General features: G+C 34.3%; 1 protein-coding gene across 2 annotated transcripts; it reads right to left on the bottom strand.

Moving 5' to 3' along the window:
* Positions 1-15: 15 nt before the first annotated feature.
* HMMR (hyaluronan mediated motility receptor) lies at positions 16-25,905 on the bottom strand. Of its 2 annotated transcripts, none has more exons than XM_031437744.2 (18): positions 25,797-25,905; positions 22,237-22,335; positions 21,691-21,773; positions 19,841-19,888; positions 17,477-17,665; positions 16,344-16,430; positions 16,153-16,253; positions 14,516-14,590; positions 14,204-14,382; positions 13,586-13,734; positions 12,136-12,350; positions 10,174-10,290; positions 6,507-6,653; positions 6,077-6,229; positions 5,731-5,830; positions 4,691-4,867; positions 1,339-1,501; positions 16-813 (listed from the first exon to the last, which is right to left on the bottom strand). In XM_031437744.2, the coding sequence occupies exons 1-18, from the start codon at positions 25,840-25,842 to the stop codon at positions 794-796; spliced, it is 2,148 nt and encodes a 715-aa protein (XP_031293604.1). In that variant the 5' UTR covers positions 25,843-25,905; the 3' UTR covers positions 16-793. The 2 variants fall into 2 exon arrangements, with proteins under 2 accessions (XP_031293604.1, XP_031293605.1); XM_031437745.2 differs by having other exon boundaries at positions 21,691-21,770.
* Between the last annotated feature and the right edge of the window lie 61 nt (positions 25,906-25,966).

Below are 25,966 nucleotides of genomic sequence, written 5' to 3'. Positions count from 1 at the left end.
TTCACATTACATAAATATTAATCAAACACCCATTAATCAGGCAGATGCCAAGCAGTATAAGACAAATTCTCTAAAGAGGTTATGAGCAGAGTTTCTAAGAATTAATTGCAGGGTTTGTTAAAAATGCAGATTTTCAGACTAAACCTCAGATTTTAATTTAGGAAGGCTGGGATGGAGTCTAGGAATCTGCAAATTATTGACCAAGTCAGTGACTCTGGTAAGAGATAAAGATATTACTATAGAATTAAGCTTACCTTTATTTCTTACTTGAATTGGGTAAATGGATGATGGGTAGGACAGAATGAACATTATGAGGAGAATCAAAGTAGAGGCAAGAACAAGCCAGGGTGTTTTAGACTAGATTAAGAGGTTCAGGTTAGAAAGGGCCTCCAGTATTGAACTAAAAAACCTTGAGATTATAATCTTGAAACCATCTAAGATTTCAGAATAGAGAAATAATAATACGAGTGATTTTTAAAAGAAAGTGGATTTGATGGGATGAGTTGGAAAGCTGGAAAGCCTGTCAGAAGGTTTAGAATGAGGTGATAAGGGTAAGCATCAAGGAAGAAATATGGACAATAGAAAATAAAATGCCAGCAGAGTGGTAAAAACATTGAACGTCCTTTCACACATGTAAGGATAGGAAGTTAATATTAAATATAAAGCTTAAAAATATTCATTACAAACATTATAATAACTAAAAAGCAGCAACAATAAAAATAAAAATGAAATAATCTTCAACAGATTTTTCAGATGTTTTTACTTTCATGATTCTTGAAATTCCATTAAGAGCTCAGGAGCAGTTTGCATTGCCTAGAAGGAGTATTAAATAGTAGTGTTAGTTTTCTAAATTAAAACCGATTTATCAGTCATCATGAACCAAAGGCAAGCACCTTCTATCTTCTCTGAGGCAGATGAAGCAATGGCTTGCATTCTGTAGTACAATTTTATTTATATTTCTTCATTCACTATTTCAGCCAATTTCAATTTATTATCAAAGATATAGAGATTTGCAGTCGAGAAGGAGAGAAAATCTACTTCTTCAAAACTACAAACTGAACATTTAGGTTAAACATGCTAAAGGTATGACAGAGGAAATAATTCTGGTAGGGGGTGGGTAAGAGCAAAAAAGTCAGACAAGGTTTCAAGGAAGATGGAATGAGTTGGGCTTGAAGGACAGATGGGATCTGGACAAACAGAATAGAGTATAGAATACGGAAAGGAAAGGCATTTACACAAAAATCTCAGTAAGAATTTCTTTTGTATCAGAAACTGTTCAATGCTGTGAAAGTAAACCCAAAACAAGAAGATACTTCTATACATTTATTCATTTCTTACCTTCTTTTAATGGGGTTTTGAGAACAAAATTTTCTTTACTTTCATGAAGAAAAGCCTTTGAAGGATCAAAGCGTTTGATACCCAGAACTTTATTCAATTCGTCTTGAAGTTTTGCTTCACTTTGCTTTCTTTTAGCAAGCTGAGCGCGGAGTTTTGACACCTCCTATGTAAGAAAAAATACAGTCAATAAATAATTATTAAAGATCATGTTGGTGAAAGATGGGACATTACTACTGACCTTACCAAAATAAAAAAGATTATAAAGGAATACTATAAACAACAATAAACGAACAAGTTGGATAACTTAAATGAAATGGACAAATTCCTAGAAAGACACAAACTACTGAAACTGTCTCAAGAAGAAGCAGTCAATCTGAATAGATCTATTACAAGTGAAGAGACTGAATTAATGATCAAAAGCCACCTACAAAGAAAAGCCCAGGTCCAGATGACTTCACCACTGAATTTTACTACACATTCAGTGAGGAATTAATACCAATTATTCACAAACTGTTCCAAAAAACAGGAAGGATGAAATGCATTCCAACTCATTTTATGAGGTCAGCATTACATTGATATCAAAACCAAAGATATTACATGAAAACTGAAGACTAGTATCTGTTAGGAATATGGATGAAAAAAGTCCTCTGAAAATAGTAGCAAAGCAAATCCAGCAATATGTAAAAGAAGTATACACTATGGCTAAGTGAGATTTATCTCAGGAAAGCAGGGTGATTTAACATCCCAAAATCAATTAATGAATCAACCAATTAATCATACCAATAGAATTTTTAAAAAATCACATGATCACCTTAATAAAAACAGAAAAGGCATTTGGCAAAATTTAACAGCTTTCATGATAAAAACCTCAAAAAACTAGTAAAAGAAGGGAACTTCCTCAACTTGAGGAATAGGATCTGTGACAAAGGCACAGCTAATATCATAGTTCATGGTGAAAATCTGAGTGCTTCTCGTCTCGATTAGGAATGAAAAAGGATCACTTCTATTCAACATTGTACTGGAGGTTCTATCCAGGGAATGTAGGCAAGAAAAAGGAATAAAAGGCATTCAGATTAGAAAAGAAATAAAACTATCTCTTTTTGCAGATGATAAGATATTCTATGCGGAAAATCCTAAGGAAACCACTAAAAAAGTATTACAACTACTACACAAGTTTGGCAAGATTGTAGGATACAAGATCAATATACAAAAATCAGTTGTATTTCTATACACTTGTAATGAACCATCCAAAAATGAAATTAAGAAAAAAACTGCACTTATAATAGCATCAAAAAAGAATAAAATACTTCGGAATAAATTTAACAAAAATGGTGCAAAACTTTATATTCTGAAAACCACAAAATATTGTTGGAAGAAATTAAAGATCTAAATAATCAAAAAAATTTTAATAGATTGAAAGACTTAATATAGTTAAGATGGCAATATGCCCCAAACTGATCTACAGATTCAATACAATTCCCATCAGAATCAAGAAGCTGACTTCTTTGTCAACCAAAAAGCTGAGTTTAGAATTCATAAGGAATTGCATGGGATTCAGAATAGCCAAAGAATCCTGGAAAAAGAGAATGAAGTAGGACTACTCAAGCTTCCTGGTTTCAAGATTTACAAACCAACAGTAATCAAGACAAGGTGGTGGTAGAAGGACAGAAGTATAGATCAATGGAATATATTTGAGAGTCTAGAAATAAACATATATGGTCAACTGATTTCCAACAAGGGTGACAAGACCATTCATTGGGGGAAGAATAGTCTCTTCAACAAGTGCTGTGGGGACAACCGAACATCCACATGCTAAAGAACGAAGTTGGACCCTTACCTCACACTGTAGATAAAGATTAACTCATAGTAGATAAATGACCTAAATGTAAGAGCCAAATCTATAAAACTCTTAGAAGAAAACATATGAGTAAATCTTTATGACCTTGGATTTAGCAAAAGATTGTTAGATGCCAAGGAATAAGCAACAAAGGGAAAAAAAACCCACACTGGACTTCATCAAAATTTCGTGCTTCAAAGAGCATGATGAAGAAAGTAAAAAGACACTGTGAAGAATGGAAGAAAATATTTTCAAATAAAACCTCTGTAAAGGGACTATATACAGAATATATAAAGAACTCTCACAGTTCATTAAAAAGACAAATAATCCATTTAAAAAATGCACAAAGGATCTGAATAGACATTTCTCCCAGGAAGAAGTACGAATTGTCAAAAAGCACATGAAAAGATGCTCAACACCATTAGTTATCAGGGAAATGCAAGTCAAAACCACAATTAGGAATCACTTCACATCCACTAGGATGGTTAGAATCAACAAGTTGGATAGTAAGTGTCGGTGAGGATGTGAAGAAATCGGAATCCTCATACACTGCTGGCAGAATGTAAAATGATAAAGCTGCTTTGGAAAACCAACAGTTCCAACAATACAACATATGGTAAACATAAAGTTGCCATAGACCCAGCAATTTCACTCCTAGGAATAACCCAGGAGAAACAAACACATGTTCACATAAAAACTTTGCATGAATGTTTATAGTAGCGTTATTCATAATAGTTAGAAGGTAGAAACAACCCAAATGTCCATCAGATGACAAATGGATAAATAAAATGTGACATATCCACAAAATAAAATATTACTAGGCCATAAAAAGGAACGAAGTACCACTACATGCTACAATTTGGATGAATCTTGAAAACACGCTAGTCAAAAGACAGTTACAAAAGACTACATATTATTTGATTCCACAAGTAATAAATGTCCCGAATAGGAAAATTTATAGAAAGAAAAAGTGGTGGGAAACATAGATGAGGCAAAAGGAAGATGACAGCTAAAACGTTAGGAGTTTCATGTTTAGGTGATAAAGAAGTTCTCAAATTGACTACAGTGATGGTGACACCTATCTGTGAATATATTAAAAATCATGGAGTTCTACACTTTAAATGCATGAATTGTATATATGGTATGTGAATTAAATCTCAATAAAGCTGGTAAAAAAAAACTTAAAATGCCTATATTTGAACACTGATTATCTTTATGTTTATTTATATTAAAGACTTTGCTATTATGCAAATAAAAATTATGTGTAAAGCTTTATGAATGCTTCCAATTACACTGGTAATTTTCAATATACTAATGAGGTAGTTGGGAAACCCGAGAACACTAAAACCCATTTGGTCAACACTCTAAAACACATCCATAATTCTCAGTTGGATTTTCCTCTATAAACTGTTAGTTTTTTCTGAGACCAAAGTCTTTCATTTTACTTAAATGTTATAGTTAGGATAAAAACTACCCCACCCCAGTATCAATAGAACTAAGTGTCATTTTACAAACCGATTTGAGTTGGCTGTTGTCATCTTTCAATTTCACAACATGCTTGATTTTCTGCTTTAGATTCTGATGACCTAATAATTTAGCATATGAATCTCTTAGTTTATTTAGCTGTTCCTGAGCTTCACCATGTTCATTCAACAAAGCCTGTTTCTCTGCTTCAAATGCATCCAGTTGTAGCTGAAAAATACATTTTTTTTATAAAGTTAAAACTTCAAACTGTTAAATCTTACTAGACTCATTAAAAACTATAAAGAAAACTAAAGTGAAAGCAAAAAAAACCCCAAAAAACAAAAAACAACAAAACACAAAAACAGATCATGCTAAATTATTCCCAGGGCTGTCCACAAATTCTCAGATTCCTTTTAAAAAAAAGTGTTTTTCATTCCAAAAATCATGAAAACAGAGAGAAAGAAACAAGGAAAAAAGGCCTGCTAGTCAGCATAATCTGTATTAGCCACATCACCACAATATAATCAATTCTGTCTTCATATTTTATTTAAGTACCAACATCAGCATTTATCCCTTTAAGGTTAATGTGTTAGAGAAACACTGAGAAAGACCACAACAAAGTAAGTATCAAAAATTTACACAGATTAGTTACTAAAAGTTTGTATCTGGAGAGCCTTCTAAGCTACTAACTTTAAGAATCTTATTATAATGTATTTTCTTCTTCTTTTTTCTTTTTAATGGAGGTACTGGGGATTGAACCTAGAACCTCACACATGCTAAGCATGTGCTCTACCATTGAGCTATATCCCCGGCCTCCATAAGGTATTTTTTAAGCCCATAGAGGCTACATTAAAAAATATATGCATAATAATTTAATAAACTTTATAAACCATCTTCTTGAATAGGAAGTTAAATTGGCACTGGAAATGCAGAGCAAAATGATCTTTCAGAAAAACCAAGTCAATGTCGTGATTATGATGGGGAAAAAATGAATTCTATCTATCTATTTATTTATTTATTTATTTATTTATTTATTTATTTATTTAAAATGAATTCTTAAATGCAAATAAGTTTAGGCCTAGTTGACAAACCTGAAAAGGTTTTGTTTTATTATATAGTTCTTCATAGAGGTGACGCCATTTATTCATTTCCTCAGTTAATTCTGCCAATGAGTTTTCTTTTCCAGTATTTCTGTAAGAGAAAATTAAATTTAAAACATAGTATATTAGAGGGGAGGGTATAGCTCAGTGGTAGAGTGCATACTTAGCATGCATAAGGTCATGGGTTTGGTACCCAGTACCTCTGTTAAATAAAAAATAATAATAAGTAAATAAACCTAATTACCTCCCCCACCAAAACAAAACAAAGCAAAAAAACACAGTATATTAGAAAAAAATAACTGAGGTACTTGGCATTTAGGTTCTAAACCTAGGTTACCTTGCTTCTTCCTCTTCTAGCTGTTTCTTAAAGTCTTCACCTTGCTGCTTGAGTTGGTTCTGCAAATCAGTTATTTTTTTAAGAGAAGAAATTGTGATTTCTTTAACTTCTGCTTCTTTAAGTGCTGATTTGGTCTGCAGCTCTAGAAGCACCCTTGGGTTTGAGAAAGAAGAGTCTACTAAACAATTTACAGCCATTTTAACTACATTTTTTTTTTTAAGCTCAAGGAACTCTCAAGAATTTTACTTTCAAAAAGTTTTTCACTTTTTTCCCCCCTGTGTAAATTCTTAATTTGCAGTTGAAGATCACTCAAAGCAAGGCACTGGACTACAATTTCCTGCATGACTTAGTAGCTGGCTTTCAACAACACTAAGCTGTGTTAGTGGTTCTAAGGCCACAAGTGTGGGCAGGTTTTATCTCTGCTGCGTACCTTGCATATTCTTGATTTGCGTTCTCAGTTGCCAATATCTGATGTTGAACATCTTCTGCACTTTTCTCGGCTTTGGCTACTTTTTCCTGAAGTGCTAAGTTCTCCAGCTTAAGATCTTCTATCTCACTTGCTGTTAATGCTTTATAGCTTATAAAAGAGAAAAAAAATTAAAGGTTTTTTTTTCTAACTACTGTATGCATGACAAATATATATCTGATTAGTTTATATGTTTTATACTTTCAGGTAAAACAAACAAAATCTTATAATCTAATTACGCATTTGCACTGATAAGAACTCAGTGTTTTGAAGTCAGTACTTACTTGAGCTTATATGGCATATGCTGTTCATTTAAAGAAAAAGGAGTCAAGTGCCTACTGTGTGCAGAAACTATACAAAGAGTTGAACAAAAATCAACTAAAAACATGAAAATTACTCCAAAACAAACAAAAAAGACCACACAATCCCCCTACCTACTGTCACAGAGTTTACGGTCTTGTGGGTAAGATAGGAAAAAATACCTCTTCAGGTCTTTGCAAAAAAACAAAAAACAAAAAACAAAAACACACACACACACACATACATACATATATATATATATAAAATTAAATTTGGATGAGTGTTATGAAGGAAAACTACAGAGCACCTCCTGATAGAACAGGAGAACCTACATTTTGGTTAGTGATTCAGAAAAAGCCTTTCTGAGTAATTTATAGTTGAGCTGAGACATGATGGATAAGGAGGATTTAGCTAGCCAGTTGGGGAAAGTATTTCAGAGGGAAAAGACATGTATGTGCTCAGAGGCAGGTGCAACCCAGTCCATTAAGAGTTGGGACTGCAGTCTAATGAAAAGGAGAGGCAGGAGCAGAAGCAAGAGGCATGAGGCCAGGCATCACCAGTGGGGCACAAGGGATTTACCCGAGGGGTAAAGGAGAGACTTTAGTAAGTGTGTAGATTATTCTAGAGATACGTGGAGAACTGACTGGGGAAGGGCCTGGAATATAAAACTGGAGGAATAACTAGAAGACAATTATTCATCAGCCCAGGTGAGTGGTGAAGGAGGCTTGGACCAAGGAGTTGGCAGCAGTAAGATGTGAGATCACTTTTGGAGACAGAATTGAAAGATTCAAGAAATAGATTGGATGTTGGGGAAAAGGAAGAGAAAATGATCAAGATGACTCTAAGATTTACAGAAAGAGACGCTTGGAAGATGGAGATGTCACTGGCTGAAATAAAACAGAATGAGAGACTAGAGGTAGAAAGAGAGAGAAAAAAGATCAAGAGTTGTTTTGACCAGTTGTATTAGACAATAGTGAGACAGATACCTGGAGATGGCAAGCAGGCAGCCGGATACATGGGTAGGGAGCTGAAGGGAGAGGTTTGGTTTGAACGAATAAATTTTAACACTCTTAGCATACTGATGGCAAGTAACATCAAAGAACAGCTAAAAACTTCCTAAGGCACTATTTTTCAAAGTAGCAAGAAGGAAAATCCATTTTACAGGGTTGATAACAGCACTAAAAGTTATATATATATATTTATATTAACTTAAATAATTCATATTTATGCTGACATACAAAAATTACAATTAAAATAAATTCACATACATTAAATGTATGTGTATATATATATGGTATGTGTGTCATAATATATCACATATAGGAACAGATCACTGGGGAAAGAAGGTACTATGCAATAAATAGGTACTAGGCAATTGGTTATCCATATGGAAAAACAAAAATAAATTTCACCCCTTTATCACTGGATACTCAGAAATCAGTTCTAGATGAAAAAGTTAAAAGTGAAACTTTGAAACTTGTAGAAAAAACACAGGTGAATATCTTTATGCTCTTGGGATAGGAAGAAATTCTTAGATGTAAAGTGTCCATGTAAAAACCTATAAACTTAACTACAATAAAATCAAGAAATTCTTTCATCAGAAGAAACCAGAAAGAAAATGAAAAGACAAGTCACACTTTGGGAGTAGACATTTGCAACCCATATTACTGATAAAAACTCTACAAATCAATAAGGAAAAGGCAATCCCATAGAGAAATGAACAAAAGTCATATATGAGCCTTTTACAGAAAAGGAAAGATGAATTGTCCACAAGAAGAAGCTATTTTACACTTAGTACACAGGCAAAATTTATGAAGGCTAACACACTTTGGAGAGGAGAGAGATCAATGGAAACTCACACATCAACAGTGGGAGTGTAGATTTTCACTCTTGCTATGTAAAGTGATTTGGCATGAAATTTTAAAGTTGAAGATTCACATAAGTCAGACTTCAGAGTAATGCTCACAAGTGTATACCAGAAGACTACAAGAATAATTAAAGAGTAGTATTAATAAAATGAAAGAAATGGGAAACAACCCAGGAGCCCAAAGTGAGCATGGATAAATAGTGCAAGATTGATAAAATATCCTATAGCAGCGATCATGAACAAACTATAGCCTCAGGCAACAACGTGATTCAATCCTAGAAACACACATAATGTAGAGTGAAAGGGGAAGTCCCACATTATGGCATACACTACGATGACATTTTTTGGTGAAGTTCAGGAAAAAGCAATGTTATACAATATATTATTTGTATGGATATACATGTGACAAAATTACATACAGGAAAACAGCAAGGAAATTAATTAATGTAGGCTTTGAGATGGTGTTACCTGTTGGGGGAAGGCGTGAAGATGGGTTAGTAGAGGAATTCATATAGATACCACATGGTTGAAAATCTTTGGCCTAAAGATGGCATTTTATGAGATAATGCATGGCAATTTTACCTTTATGCTTTATAATTTATGTATGTGTTATGTATCTTTTCTATTTATTGAACGTACTCAAACAGATAAAAGAAGAGCCCCCCCCGAAATGATCTAAAGTAAATACAAATAAAAATGTTAACGTTAATACACTCTTGGTGTGAGATTGTGAGAGGCACAGGTATTTGTTGTATTATGTTTGCAATTTATACTCTCCCACCAAAATAAATTTTTTTTAAAGGAAAATAACAAGTAGATGGGATAGGAAGTGAGGAAGTAGATACAGTATATAATCTTTTCTTAGGAAGATGGGCTATGAAGAGTAGAATTTTGGGGTGAGAAGCGTGTTTTTTGGGAGTAAGAGGTGTTACGGATAGCTGCAGAAGGAGGTGGGGGGGTAAATGGAGGTTTTTAAAAATGTATTTTAAAGATGAAGGTACATTAACATGTCTTAATATTGACAGGAGAAATTCTAGGAGAAAGGCTGAAAATTATGACAAGGGATAAATGATGGAATGAGGTCACTGAAGGAACGAGATGCTTCATCTGTAATAAGTGGGAGGAAGACAGGATAAGCACAAACGCAGGTGTGTTTACAGGTTCGATGAAGAGAAAACAAAAGCCTTTGAATTCCTCATAATGGAAATGATGACATCAGGAGTACGACAGGTAAGTGCCAAAGGTATGAGACTGCGAGAAATTTGAAGTGGACAGTGGGAAAAGGAAATTACTATACACACTACCAGGTTAACAGTATATGCCCATTTACGGTTGGTCACTATGGAATTTAAAGTAATAGCAACCGTTCATTCATGTGATTGTTTTGTTGACAGACTGCCCTAGGTAAACACCCCCTCCCTTGTTCATATATGTTTCGGGGTGCCGGCTCCACATAAAAAATACCTTTCAAATCGAGCAGTAACATCTTCCAGGTTCTGCACTGTACCGTTATACCTTTCCTGCAAAAGCAGGATGGCCTGAGAGTGAGCAGCACCACTTTCCTCCAGCTCAGCTTCTTTCCTAAGCAAAAGGAACAGTTAAAAGATAAAATGCTAACTGCAAATCACTACCCTAAGAAAGAGACTAGTATGTACCTTTGACAGTGAGTCATATATATCCTGTATCTTCCTGTTTCTATCAGCTACTGGACAGCTGAGACCTAAATTGATGACCTACATAATAGCATGTCTATTTACATACAGCTTCATCTTTCCTGCTCTAATTTTACCTTTGTTTTCATCCTAATTTATTTATCTTTTCATAGCATATGAATTTATGTACGTAATTTAAACATTTTTTTGAAGTAGCTTAAAGACTCTAAAACAGAATCTTGACAGCAGCTAAGACTAAAGAATGTGAAGGATTACCAGTTAAAAAGAACTTGGATTAAATAAAATTTAATTATCTGCAATTAAACATCTAAGAAACACTAAGTACAGTTAAGGACACTTCATTTTAAAAATGGTTCTTTTGAAAAAAATTAAAAATAAATAAAAATTTAAAAATTAAAAAAAGTTCTTTTGCACTATATAGATTTATTTTGATTATATCAATAACCCACATAATAAATTATTAATTATTCAAAGATTCAACAACTTATTTAATGGGCTATTTTGCAAAGACAGGATAGCTTTTAAGTCATCTTTAGAAATATATTCTATAAATTTCAGAGATTTAAAAAATATTAATATTTTACATTACCACAATGGTGATAGAAATTTTTCAATAGGCATGTGAGCTTATAAAAGATCTTTTAAAGAACATACAGAATTAACATGATAAATACGAAGCTTTATTCACTGACAGACTAAGTAGGAGACCAAGACAAGATAGTTGGTCAGATTCATGCCATAATGAGCATAGGATTTAAAAATGTACCTCACAGTTAAAAGCAATCAAATAGTACTAAAAAGGTTTATAATAAAAATATTCTCTTTCCTGACCCCTAGAGGAATCACTGTCAACTTCTAATTTTTTTCTCTGAAATTTCCAGGCTGGAAAGGACCTTAGAAATCATTTTATAATTCTTTATATCTAGTGAAATAAAAAATTAAAGAAATTAAGGTTGTCTTGCTCAGATTCACGTAACTAGTTAACAGATCTAGTAATAAAATCTTTGTCTCCTGACCTCTGGACTGAGTTCTTTGAGTTAGAATACATGATTATAGCATCTTTCTTTCTGAAGCTGACATCATTTACTCAAGTTTCTTAAAGCACCTGTTCCCTGTGACTGGTTGCAGTTTAGAACAATTCCCTCAATTACACTTCAGTACTGTTCCCCAAATGCAGGAATTAGAATAAAAACAAACATGAGATCTTAGGCTTTCTACTTTCAGTGATAACTTTATTTTTGAATGTTTACCAGTGTTGGTTGTTGTTTCCTATTTGCTTGATTTGCATGTTGCTTCTGATGTGTTTGTGCTCCCTCAAAAAGGTAATTAAAAGTATAATTTACATTGTGTAAACTGATATGCACTTGGACAAAAGATGGAAATGTTTCTTATTAAAGGGTGGGAATCATAGTTTTTGGGGGTATTTTTCTAAATCTGCTATTATTGTAATGCTAATGTCCAATAATTTTTAGAAAATTTAAGAGTAGTATAGGAACCCCAAATCTTGGTTGTTTATTAAAACTCACTTTGGGCTTTAAATAAAGAAAGGACATGGCTTCTGACTTTGGCTGTCATACTTGTTTGCAGGCACAACCTCTCTGTGTGTACTCCTTGCTTGTAAAATACTTCCTCACTTGTGAAAGATAACCTGACCACTCACACGATTGGTCTGAGAATCCTGAGAGAATGTACTAGAAAACACTTTTTAACACCTGAGCTCATATATAAACATTGAGGTCCTATTAATACAAACCCTTTCAGCTTTTCTTCTAGGAGTTTGAGTTTTTCAGCTCTAGATTCTGCTTCCTCTTCCAACTGCTTGACCAGAGTTTCAGCCTTTTCCTCCTTTTGCTGTAATTTATCTAGCTCCTCCAGGGCTTGCTTTAACTCTTCCTCAAAGAGACTCCTCTCTTTAATCATTTCCTCTTGAAAAGAACATAGCTTCTGCTGAAGACCAGAAGATAATTCCTGCATCCAAATTGAAAATCATCAAAATAATTTGAAAGGTTTTGATAATTTAATAAATAAGTAAGTTAAACTTAATAACTTGTGAGGTTTTTTTTGGACAAAAAAAGTACAGATAATAAAATATGGACATTAAATCTAAGAGCCTCAAGGAAATTTGAAAAATAGAGAGAGACACCCATTTTGTCATAGTTAACGTTGTGGTAAATGTTATTTCAGTCTTTTTTCCTATGAAACACTTCTTAGAAAACTAAAATCATACTCTACAACTGGCTTTTACCATATATTTGTCTCAAATGATATTCTGTAAAAAGAGTGCTATGATTTCAATGTTGTATAAAAATACTTTAAAGTTATATGAGTAAATGCTAATAAATAAATACAAGTAAATCACCATTGTGAAAAAAATTCTAGCATTACAAATAAAGTGAAAATTGCCTTTGACTACTCCCCATTCTAGTCTTAGTTTTCTCATTCTAGAGATAACCACTAGTTTGGTATTATATGCCTTATGATCTTTTTCTATATATTTATATACTTAAAAAACTATAGGTGATATATACTGTGTATGCAAAGGTCATTTAAAATATAATAAAAATAGTTGATGAGATCTTTTTAAATCAGATTCCCTTGTTGTAGGTTGTCCAATAATATAATATTTCACATCAGTGCACATGAATGCCTGCTTGCCCAACACTCACCAGTATGTCATATTATCAAATGTTTTAACTTGTGCCAATCTTGATCACTACTAAGGCACTATTTCTTTTCATATTTACAGGCTGTCTGAATGCCTCCTTCTAAGACCTGTCTATTTCCATCCTATGCCCATTTTTTTTTAGTGAACTATCCTTTTCCTCATTGATATGTAAAATATTCTTTGCGTAATCTGGATTTTAGAAAAGTCTTAATGTTGTTTCTTGTCTAATTAAGACTCTTTTACTACAGAAATGTAAATGCCTATGTAGTAATCTAACACAAGAATGTGCTAAAAAATTTTTTTTAAACAATGTCCTTATTTTGCTTCAGCTGGTTCTTGAATTTTTTTCACATTAGCAATAACCCTGTGGTTATCAGTTAAATATGCAGCATAGTCATGATTAGTTCCTCAGGATAAGATTCTAAAAACAGAATTGTTGGAGCAAAGAATACATACAATTTAAAGGTCTTCTGATACACAGGGAAATGTATGACATAAAAGAAGGACTAGGTTTCCCTTTTATACTGTAGGAAACTACCTTCTCTTGTTGTAGAAGTGAATCTATTTGCAGTACTTTTTGTTGTAGCTCTTCATGTTCTTGTTTTTCAAGACTAGATCTCTCTTTTAAGTTTCGTATTTCAGCATTTAGATTTTCGTCCCGTTCTCTGTCCCTATTGATGAGGTCTTCTAGAAAAGGGAAAACATTAACAATGCTGTAATTAGATACTAATAATGACTTTGAGAAACCCAGATTCCCATGATATTCTACTACACTGCTTTAGCACGTTCCAGAGATCAGGTGTTTCCAAAGGGGGAAAAAAATAACTGTGAAGTTTGTATCATTTGTATATACAAAATAGTATATATGTTATATAAGAAAACCCCCAAATCTAGTTCTGTGTATCTGCCAATTTTAAATGGCCACCCAGTGGGGAGGTCAAGAACTGCAGAACTGCATATATTTCAGTCAAGACCAGGTACATACTGAAATAAACAGAGAACAAACATTGTAAAAGACAAAAATTCTCATACACAGAACAAAATTTTTACTGTTATAAAATTATTTTAAAAAGTTGTTTTCACATAGCAGTACCTTAAAAAAAATACTGTAGGTAGTACTTATCTAATGAAAGTGGTACTATAAACAGTAGGGTACCTTTTTCTTTTTCAAGCAGTTGGCATTTAGCATTCAGGTCCTCTACTTGTTCAGACAACAGAGCGACGTTTTCCTCAAGAGACTGCTTGAGGCTTAAAACTTGATGATTCTTCTCTTTCAAATTTTCTTCTAACTGGGCAATATCTAGTTTGTATTTTTCCACTTGATCTGATGCACAGCTGCATTAAAACAAATTATGCTGAAGAGCACGTGTACATAAGTACAGGGAACATTAACTGAAAAGAGATGAAATGATACATTCATCACACTTCAGTAAAATAAGGTCCAATTTAAAACTGCTCTTTGTATTACCTTATTTCTTCGATGTATTCTAAGAGTTTTTCTGTTTCAGATTTTTCGTCAGTCTTCTCTTTCTCTATTGAAACACTGAAAAGAAATGCACACATAATAATCATATGTGATGCAGTAAGCATGGGATCTGTACCAGGTACTCATGTCTCGGGCTGGCTGACACCAGAGGCCAAACTCTTAACCACTAATTGATGTAGCCGACAATTTAATAGATACCAATAGGAGACTTAAGTTGTTGTTTTTTTTGAATGAGAAAGGTTTCGAAATCTATTCTGACAAAAGTGCTGTGTTGATAAGAGCTACTACCTACAACACTTCAAGTGTTACAGAAATAATCTTTTCTATAGTTTCCCATACAATACATACAAAATGGCATTTTGTGTGCTGTAAAGCCTTTGTTCCAGGCTGCCTGATACTCAATTACTTATGTGTTTACCTCCTCCAAACACCTCAATTTGAGAAATGGGCAAGAGACTAAATAGATACCTTACAAAAGGATATATATGAATGGTCAATAAGAATGTAAAAAGATGCTTGCTATTAATAGCAACAAATTAAAATCACAAACGAGATACTGCTTCACATACACTAGAAAGGCTTCAATCAAACAGACTGACAAAATCATATGTTGGTGAGGATGTGGAACAACTAGACCTATCACACATTGCTCGGTGGGAGTGTAAAATGGCACAACCTCTTTGAGTTTTTGAAAAAACATTATACCTACGCTACCCTAGGACCCAGAAGTTCCACTCCCAGATATTTTACTTGAGAGAGAGAAAAACATGTCTATGAAAAGGCATACAGAGCAGTATTATTAATAACAGTCAGAAACTGGAGACCCAGATATTGATCAATACCAAATATTGATCAGTAGGAGAATTAGGAACAAATGGAGGCATATTCATATAACGGAATGCTGCTCAGAAGTTAACGGAACAAACTACAATATACACAACAGTACAGGTGAATCTCAAAAAATTACATTAATCAAAAGAAACCACATGTATACATACACGCATGCAGGCTGTGATAAATGACCCAAAACAGGCCAAATGAATTTGTGATGATGGAAGGCAGGAAGTGGCTGCAGGGAGGGGGCGCGGGCAACCATGGGGAGGAGCAGGGGAGCAGGGAGGGGCATGAAGGAGCTGTGAGGGTTGGCACTGTTCTGTCTTCTTTGGGTGGTGGTTATACAGGTGTATCCAATTGTCAAAAGTCACTAAACTGAATACTTGTGATCTGTGCAGTTTACTGTATGCAAGTTACAGCTGAGAAATAAAGTGAGTAATAAAAATGAGGCTAGGACTGTGCATTAATCATTGCTTCCCATACCGGTGCTTCTTAGTTTTGGTCTGACTACCGCTTCCCGAGATCATGCTATTAGAAAGACTATAAGCCTTGTCTCATCACTGATATAGAGGATGTACAAAAGTAATACATCATACATCTTTCCAGCATAAAATATTTGGGAACGATTAAGGCTCACCTGTCACTTGGGAAAAGAGATAGGGCAAGTAGAGGCAGGTAATGAGATAAGCAGGGAGGGAAGGTTAAAGGTGGACAAGAACTAGCCAAGGAAGGTAAATCGAGAACTGGTTAAACGAAGTGACTTCTCTTTCATTGTAGTCACTCACAGTTTCCCCTCAAGTTGTGCTATTTTCCCCTGAGATTCTTCGAGATTCTTCTGGGTGACCTGCAGCTTCATCTCCATGCCTTCCTGTTTTGCCAGCATACTCTACACAATAGAAATACCTGTTTTAGGAAATGAGAAATTGTTCAGACCCCCAGATCCAGACACAGCAAACTTACTGAAGGTATCACTCACCCTCATCTTCGCTTCTCTTTTGTTTCTAAGTTTCATCAACTCAAGGCTTAGAATTCTCATATTCTTCTGGTTACTATCTTCAGAAAACTAAGAACAACAAAAACATACAACATTTAGAAATATTTTCTACTAAGTCCTATTGAAAAAAAAATCACTGAAATGTTGACCATTCTATTATTGGGATTATTATTTGCCTACAACATACTCTGGCAGAGAAAACAGCCTTTAATCAACATGAGTATTATGGGTTTTATACTACTATGCCCTTGTCCCTCCTTTTCCTTCATCTGACTTTCTGGTTTACTTTTGAGATTAGCTTCAGCGGTCATGTATCGCTATATGTTGGCAAGTCCACCGTAACACTTTAAAACAAGCTTTTCGGAGAGGATTTTGTTAGATGTGTTTGCTTAATAAAATGCATCTGCATTGCCTGGTCTACTTTGAAATATGCAGACTATAGGGTCCTTCCCAGGCCTAATAAGTCAGAATCTTCCCAGGTGAGGCCCAGGAATCTACTCCTTTCCCCATGCTTAATTCTTATACATCCTCACCCTCTTTGTAATCAAAGATCCCAGCACGTTACAGACTCTGAATAAATGACTCTTATTAAACTGAACAGTGATTTACAGCTTCCTTCTACTTCTGTAAAAAGTAGGATGACCATGTTAAGTCGTTTCAGATCATTAGTATATTAATATTGATAAACATAATTTATCTATTGAACACATTTAGTCCACAAATATATTCATTTCTCACTTCATTCCCAAAAGAATTTGAGATGGAAGCCTGCTATTAAGTTTTTTGTTTCAGAGAAGGATCTTTAAAGTGACTCCTAGATGTAAATTCCCCTATTTTATTAATGGCCTCACTGATTGGGGGTGACTTTGAAGGAGGGTGAGAAAATGTCAGACATTAAAACAAAAAGTAAACTTGTTTGTTTACAACCTCTTATGTGCAAGGCACCATAATAAAAAAGATACAATAATAATTTCTATTGGAAGCAGCTTAATGTTTAAAGTACATTAAATGAAGGAAAAAAACTAAGTTAGGCCTAAAATTCCCAAACAACCATATGAGAAAAAATGTGTTTATCATTTAATTCAATTGCAAGCATTATCATGAGGTTCAAATACCTTAGATTTTAGGAGCTCATTAGTCTTTGTTAATTCAATAAGCTGTTTTTCCAGTGAAGCATTACTTGCAGAAAGAGATGTTTTTTCCCTGACAGCAGCATTTAGCTTTGCTTCCATCTTCTCCAACTCAGCTTCCAGATCCTGGATTCGCTTGTCCTGAGTACCACGTTCCTGCACAAGAACACGAACCTGGACAGAAACAATGTGAAAAATGAATGATTCACTGATTGTTTCCAATGTTAACTAGATGCAACTGATAATCAAAACATTAAAGTTCTAGAAAAACTTCTGATTGTGACAATAAAGAGGTCAGAAAAGATTTACCATGTATATTCCTTTTCATATACTTTTTCATTATAGGCAATTACAAGGTATTTAATATAGTTGCTTGTGCTCTCTATATACATATATGAGTAAATGGAATATATATGTATAAATGAATCACTATGCTGTACATTAGAAATTAACACACCATTGCAAGTCAACCATACTTCAATAAAAAAATAAATAAATGAAAAGGAAGAGATTTACCATGTAAATATTAAACAAAATAAGGCTGGTATGGCTATGTTAATATCATGCAAAGTAGACTTTAAGGCAAAAAATACCAATAGTAATAAATAATTTTATGGTTAAAAAGTTATTTCAAGAGAAAGACAATCTTACATTGGTTGTGTACAACAAAGTAATATAACTTCAAAATATACAAAGCAAAAATTGACAGAATTAGAAACAGAAATAGACTAATCCACAGAGCTGAAAACACACCTTTCTCAGTAACTAATAGAATAAGCAGACAAAAATATCAGTACAGATAAAGATTTGAAGAAACTATTAAACAACTTGAACTAGTTGACATACATAGACCATTATAACCAACAAGTACATAGACATTCTTTTCTAGTACACATGAAACATTTACCAAAATAGACTATTTGCTAGGTATAAAAATATTAAGGAAGTACAGATATATTAAGTCACATGAGAAGTATTTTCTACTTTTACTGGCTTTGTATTCATACTAATCTCAGTATTCTAAGCCAATATTGCTTAACTAAAAATGTCTCAAGCACCACCTATATACAAGGCTGTGAACTAGGGACTGACCGAGCTTTAAGATTCCCTACCATAAGATTCTGTATACATTATTGGTTTATAAGCAATGTTTATAGTATAGTATTATAAAGTAGAAAAAAAAATGACTGAGATTATCTACATTACAGTTTTTGCGGTTAAAGAAGCTTAAGCTCTAAAAAAGTTAGTAAACTCACATGCCTACATGACCAAGAAAATAATATAAATAAGTAAACAGAGCCAGGTAAGGACTGATTGAGCAAATGTGGGGTCTAAAGAAGGCAATCCTGCACAATCCTAGCAGATTGTTGCCCTGGAGGGGAATGTGAAAACTATGCTGTCAGATCTTCTAAATTTACAGCAGAAGTCAGAAATCTGATTTTGTTTTGCGTGAAATTTTACTTTTAAATATTGATAATTAATTCAAATTAAACAAACAACAAATACTGTGGGGGCTTAAATAAAATAGAGCTGTAGCTGTCAAAAATGTCTATTCTAAAGGATCCTGGCACTGCCACTCACTCACCAGCTGTCTCATGGGGACTCACTATAGCTCTAAGTATTGACCGCTACAGCATAGGCATGTACCAATAAAATGATGGCCAACATTATGAAAATAAGTATAAAAAATATCAAAGCAACCAGGGCAGAGATTTGCAAAGTTATCTTGACATATTCTTGGTCCTAAGACAATCTTTAACTGTTAGTAAACTCACATGCCTACATGACCAAGAAAATAATATAAATAAAAGTCTTAATATGTCAAAAGGATATGTCTACCAGAAAAAGAGTTGGTTAGCAGTGGAAACACAGAAAAAAGACGGCCAGAAAAGCAAAGCTGGCGATGACTAGCCTAGCCCTGGTTAAGGGAGGTAAGTGGGTTCTTCAGGTCAGTTTTGTGCAATAGAGATTTCCGCCATGGTGGAAATGCACTGCCCCGTATGGTAGCCACCCATGACAAGTGCCTGTTGAGCACTTGAAATGTGACTAGTGGAACTGAAGAACTGACTTTTTAATTTTATTTAATTTAAATAGTCACGTGTGGTGAGTGGCTACCATATTGGACAGTACAGTTCTAGGCCATTTTATCCTTGAGGAAGGCATACACCTACAGCGCAGAAGATGCATTTGGTTAGCACAACTCCATCACAGTTCAACTAACCTGCTAGGATTTCCTGCCTATCTAGCAATTCTCTAGCTAAAACTGTAACAGAATCCCTGTCTCTTAACTTTATGTAACTCTCCATTATCTAGCACATTTACTTTTCATTAAGTTGAAAGATTGCTTACCTCCTTTTCCAACATCTTCAAATCTTTATCATTCTTTTGAGATTCTTTCTATTTAAAAAAATCAAAGGACAGTGATAATCAAATTTGAGTGCCACAGATATCATAGCCAAATTTGATTTTTTTCTAGTTAACAGAAAAGATTAAGTGTTCCAAATGATTAATTTCTATTTTAAACATTTCACTGACTCTACACTATCTCAGAAAAAAAAAAATCTTACAAAGGAAAATCAGCTTAAACTTAGATTCCAAAGAGGAAAAAAAAATATGAATACAAAGAAATAAAGAAAAACAGAAATAATACAAGCTCTGATTCTAATCTATTTATTGCCTTTATTCTAATAAGACATAATTTTCATATCGCAACTTTTTATATCCAACAGCCTTTCTGAGATAATGGCCAAAGCCAGAAAATCTATCCTATCGATCTTCTCCATCTAAAAATGGAAAAAAGGGCATAAATGTCTTGAAAGAAAAATAAGTTTCTAAATTGGGGTCAGGCCACACCAGTCTCATGTTCATTAATTTCCTACCTGATGACATTTTCTATCAAGGAAGGCCTATTATTTTGGGGTTTAACACAAACTTGTATGTGATTTGGTTTTTTAATTGTGAATTCTAATAATTAATTCAAAATTTGAGAACTGTTTCTCCAATAGATTCAAGTAAAGAAATTTACATGAATTTCCAAGAAGAAAATCAGTGCTGCCCAGTAAAAATACAATATAAGCCATGTACATATTTTCAAATTTTCTAGTAGCTACATTTAATAAGTAAAAATTCTAATAATATATTTTGCTTTAACCAAAATACAAAAATTGTTATTTCAACATGTAAGTTGTATAAGTTTATTACCAAGATATTTTATATTTTTTGTATTAGTTTTTCAAAATTTGTTGTGTATTTTACAACAATAGAACATCTCAAATCAGATGCTCAATTTTTATTAAACATATCTGTCTCTATTTAGATTTCATAAAACATAAAGATGAAAAAGTAGATCACATACCCAAGTTGTTCCAAAACATTTAAGTTTTCCAACAACAGAATTGAGTATCAGTTTTTACATGCACATTAATTAAAATTAAGTAATATTAAAAATTCAATTCTTCACTTTCAAGTGGCCAAGAGCCACATTTAGCTAATCCCTTCCACACTGGGCAACACAGCTCTTTATTACAGAACACAAGACTTGGATAACTGCCAAATGAATGAACAAGAATAAGCTTAACTTATAGCTTTGGTTTCTGAACTCTGAATCTTTTTCACATTAAAAAATCAATTTATGCATTTCCTTAGGAAAGTACAACTTGCTTTATGAACTAATGGACACAGTAATAGTAGGCTCTTTAAGAAGCCATAACACAAAGTAATTAAGAATTTAATCTCTCACCACTCCTTGGCAAACCTCTTTTAGGCATTAGAATGCGTTTTCCTTTTTTTTTTAACCAATATTTACCCTTCCCCACAAACAAATAAACAAAACCAGAACAACTCAAAAGATAATTAACAAATCAAAGCATTGTATAATTTTTAAAAGCTTACTACTTCTTATAAAATTTATCTAGCTGTAGAAAAAAAATATACATGTAAAAAATTTATCTAGCTATAGAAATGACTGAGAAGTGGAGATCATGCGTCCTTAGGACGCATTTAAACTCAGTATATTTAGTAATGGTGTAGGTAGAAATGTAAAGCTTGCTAGAGCCCCAGTGATAATATGTTTCACTAATTTACAGATTTTCTGATAACTTTAATTTATACACTTAATCCAGTTTAGCCAAATACAATACCTTTAAGAAATGTTTTCATGATAGAGTTGATAGACCATCTAGAACATAAGAGCTCCTTACCTTTAATCCTGAAGTCTTAACTTTTCTTGCTGAAACAGGCAAGGCAGTATCTTTGTCAACAGTAAGATTTTGTTGAGATTCTGCTATAAAATGAATTGTACAGATCATGGTTGGTGCTTACGGATAAAACACAATCCCCAAATTTCTTATAGCAACTATTAGTGAAGCAATATAAGGTCATTCTTCTCTTGACTGTACCTTTGCAAGTAATTAGTTGCACAATATTTTTTACACATCTAACACTTTTCTGATTTTCCTAATGTTCTCTCTAATATTCTCCGACAGAGGGTTAATGTAATTACTGAAAGGAAAACTAAATGCCTATGTGAATGTCTTGCTTAATTTTACTGGCTATACAACAACGTAATGATGAAAACATTATTCTGTAGTTGGTACTTTTGTAATTCCATCAAATAAGACAATTTAAATATAGTTGTAGCTTCACATTTTTAGAAATAATATGCAACTTAAAGTTGAAATACTGTTACTTATAACTTTAAAATTTATGAGATCATATAACCATTACTTTATTTTAGGATCCATTACCTTTTTGTTTTTTAAATCTTTGTGATTTCTGAAAGGATACGGGTCCTTTCAATACTTCTGAAGTTTTAACATCGTAAGCACCTGGAGATGGTGCACAACCTAGAGGAAACATAAAATATTAATATTCCATCTCATGTGACTTATCATCTTAAGTTAAAAACATGTCATAGTGAAGTAATATAAATGTAAAAATGCCCTTATCAAACTGCTTCTTTTGTTTTCAAATGTAAAAATAGCACCTATTTGATAACATAAAAGTAGGCCTCTCTGTGAAGAACAATCTCATTATCTTCCTAAATGACCTTTATTTCAATTGGGTCAAAGGAACGCAGGCAGCTAAGCAAAACAACAAAGACAGTATTGGGATGATTAAAGTCACTGCTTCCATCAATTCTGAACATCAAGGATGGACTTAAGTTTCCATTCCTCTGTCTGGAACAATGATCATTTATACGTGCTGACAGATTCCAAACCTGGGAGCTTTCAGATCTAAATGTGGTCAATGAGGAGTAGATAGTAGATTTTCCAGCCAGGAAAGAAAGTCTCAAAATGAAGTGTAGAATTCACTGGGGTATCTAAGTCAAAGGCATACTTAGTAAAAAGCATTAGTCTTGGCTAGCTCAGATTTCTCTCTCCTCACAAACTGTTTACACTCTGGGGTGAACAGTGGGGTTGCAGGGGTTTCCCTACAATCAGGTTAAGGGTGGCACATCTTAGAGCATCTAATTTACTCATCTGGGATAGGGATGGGGGAGGCAATGAAGACCATGTTAGAGTTTAAAGCAAGCAGTGGACTTCAAAGAAAACTGCCACCATTAGCTATACTTTTGTGGGGAAGTTGTAGAGAGGGAATGCAGAACCAACGACTATTCTATGCTCCCTGCTCTTTGGGATGCTTCTTTGTGAAAAATGTGAGAAGTGCTGCTCTAGACTTGGCAGAACAGCCAGAAAATAAAATGATGCTGAATTCTAGTATTCTAGTTCATCATTAAGTCCACACTCTCCAAAGGCAATAGGGCCAGCAAAAGATATGACGATGGCCAGCGACTAAGCAGCACCATGCACGTTGAGACAAAGAAAACCATACTTAACAAAAACTCTTCCTTAAAGATTAGAGTCAGACATGACAGTTAATGGGGATTTAGATTTAAGAACGAGGCTGAAATCTAGCCTATAGACCTAGCAATCTTTGTGAGACTGTGGCACATGCCATTTTCATGCCCTAAGTCTTTCCCTTACTAACACTTAAATGTACAACAGAGATATGACTTGGGAGATGTCACAAGCTGGAACAACTTATATCTATTTTTTTAAGACCTCTGTTAGCTTCCGATCATTGTTGATCAGTTGCTAACAGAGGCAGTCAATACCAGTATGCAAACAAAACATTTTATGCATTATATTAAATAAATGCTTTGAACTTCCAGACCTCTTTATTTTTCTATCCCTTCCACCTAGAATGGACAGCCCACCTTCCATTTTGCCTGGCTAACTCTCACTTATCCTTCAGATATTGGCCCATATGTCGCCTCTCCGTTTTCTCCAAGTCCTCAAATCAAATTAGAAATGTCCATTCCATAGCAGCCTCCAATTATTGTTCCTATCACAGAACTTCTTGCAGTTTTGTAGTGGCTTCTAGTTAAGTATTTATCCACCTCCCATCTTAGACAAAACAGCTTGAAGTTAGGGACTGTATCCTCAATATTTAGCTCAGGGTTGAGTTTGACAGTATGGCAAAGAAAACAGAAATGTCACTGGGGACGTGGGAATGGGAAGAGTTGTGTACAGTAATCAGCTAAATCAGGGTACAAATCCAGCTTTGTCTATCAATCAATAGATAATACTATGTGCCAGGTATTTTGTAGTTATAGGGAGAAGATGGTGAATAACATTATACCTTCTCCTTTTCCATCCTAGCTTTAAGACCCCTGGAAAGTTATTTTTATTTGAGACTGATTTTTCATTCATAAAGAATAAAAAATAGTATCTACCTCATAGTATGGTTGTTAGGATTACTGGAGTGATATGAGAAATCACTACAGTGACTGACCACTAATCATCGAATAAATGTTAACTGTTATTACTCTGAAACTGTGAGTCTGAAATTTTGTGTAATTGGCAAAACCAGTTTAATCTACTATAAAGCAAAAAACAAACAAACAAACAAACAAACAAAAAACCAAAAACACTCCTTAAAAGACACATTTTTGACAGAACTTAGAATAGTTTCTTTGAATATCTGGGAAATAATATGGTCCTTAAGTCTTTTAATTAAAAAATAAGCTTGTGTTGGTCCATTTGCTCCCTTGGCTTTTCTTTGTGAGTAGAATAACACTCATTTCCATTTGCATGTTGGCTGATAGAAATGAAAGGTGTAATGAGTGACTGTTAAAAGGTGTACATTGAGGTGGGAGTATAGCTCAGTGGTACAGTGCCTGCTTAGCAAACACAAGGTCCTGGGTTCAATCCCAAGTGCCTCCATTAAAAAAAAATTAGTAAATAAATCCAATTACCTCCCCTCCAAAAAAAAATTAAAAATAAAAAAGTGTACATCACAATGGATAAATCATGAGCTTTGATGTTAAACTCTATCACTTACAGGCTAATCAGTACAGTTACAAAACCCCTTAGTTTCCTCAACTGTAAAATTAGGACATCAGTACCTGTCTAACCTGGTTGTTGGAAAGAAAAAATCAAATCTAGTAGAGAAGATTTCCGCGCAGTCCCTGCATGCAGTTAGCGTACACTAAATGAGTGCCTTACCAACTACATCCAGAGCTTCCTGGTTATTGTGCTTATGCACTGCAGTGGTTAAGAGCACAGGGTGGGTTCACGGAGGCAGGGTTTCACGTCCCGGTTCTGACAGCTTGCTTGTGTAACACTGAACAAATATAAGTCTCCATCTTTTTTATCAATAAAATAATGAATAGGATCACCTTTCGGGGACTTTAAGGGAATTAAAATAGAACAAATAATTGATGTAAAGACTTCTATGGTGCCGGGGGCGGGGGTACTGTCAAAATTAGCTCCCATTAAAAAAATTAGCTTCCATGACTTCCTCTGTAGTGTTTTCGATTAAACGTTACTGCATAATTTTACCCCCGTAAACCTCCTTTACCAATCTCCCTTCTTTTATACCTGAGTGGAATATCCAAGAGAAATCCACAAGTTCAGAAAAAAAGCAATAGTAAAATATTCTTCATCAGTGAGGCCTTCAGACTTGACCAACAAATAGCTACAAACGCTTCCTCATTCCAATTCCCTCCCCTCTGCTTTCTGCTTTCGTTTCTCCACAGCCCTATTTATTGGCTGCGTTCTCCAATTGGATGTAAGCTGTAAGGGGCACGGATTTTGCTTCACTCAGTTATATCCTTATAATCCTGTATAGTGCTTGACACGTAGTAAACGCTTAGCAGGTATTTCAGTAAAATCAATCAGTTATATGAGCACCATCCCAGTCCTAAAAATCGCCACCTATTCGCCTCTGATAAAGGGAACCAAGAAGGGGCAAGGGACGTTGAGAGCATCTCCCGTCCCCCAGTTCCTTTCCCCGTACGCACCAGAAGGGTCATTGAATCGTTTCAGGGGCGCCTTAGAAAAGGACATGTCGACGACCAGCTCCGCAAAACCAAATGTCTCTAGAACTCCTCGACCACTTCCTGTGGCTTGTTCGTCTATTCGCTTCAAATTCAAATCTCCCCGCTTTTCCCCCGCCCACTCGATGTTAGCC

Source organism: Camelus dromedarius, chromosome 27 (assembly GCF_036321535.1).
Source record: "Camelus dromedarius isolate mCamDro1 chromosome 27, mCamDro1.pat, whole genome shotgun sequence".
NCBI classification, from domain to species: Eukaryota; Metazoa; Chordata; class Mammalia; order Artiodactyla; family Camelidae; genus Camelus; species Camelus dromedarius.
The sequence above is the reverse complement of the archived record's forward strand: the minus strand, read 5'-3'. Positions and strand labels throughout refer to the sequence as shown.

Excerpts from the sequence above, each read along its gene's own strand:
- HMMR (XM_031437744.2), bottom strand. The coding sequence starts at position 25,842 with ATGTCCTTTTCTAAGGCGCCCCTGAAACGATTCAATGACCCTTCTG. Across the intron at positions 14,591-16,152 it reads GCACAACTTGAGGGGAAACT|TGTTTCAATAGAGAAAGAGA; the intron begins GTGAGTGACTAC and ends ATTTCTTTTCAG. Across the intron at positions 4,868-5,730 it reads ATAAAACAAAACCTTTTCAG|CTACAACTGGATGCATTTGA; the intron begins GTTTGTCAACTA and ends TGTATTTTTCAG.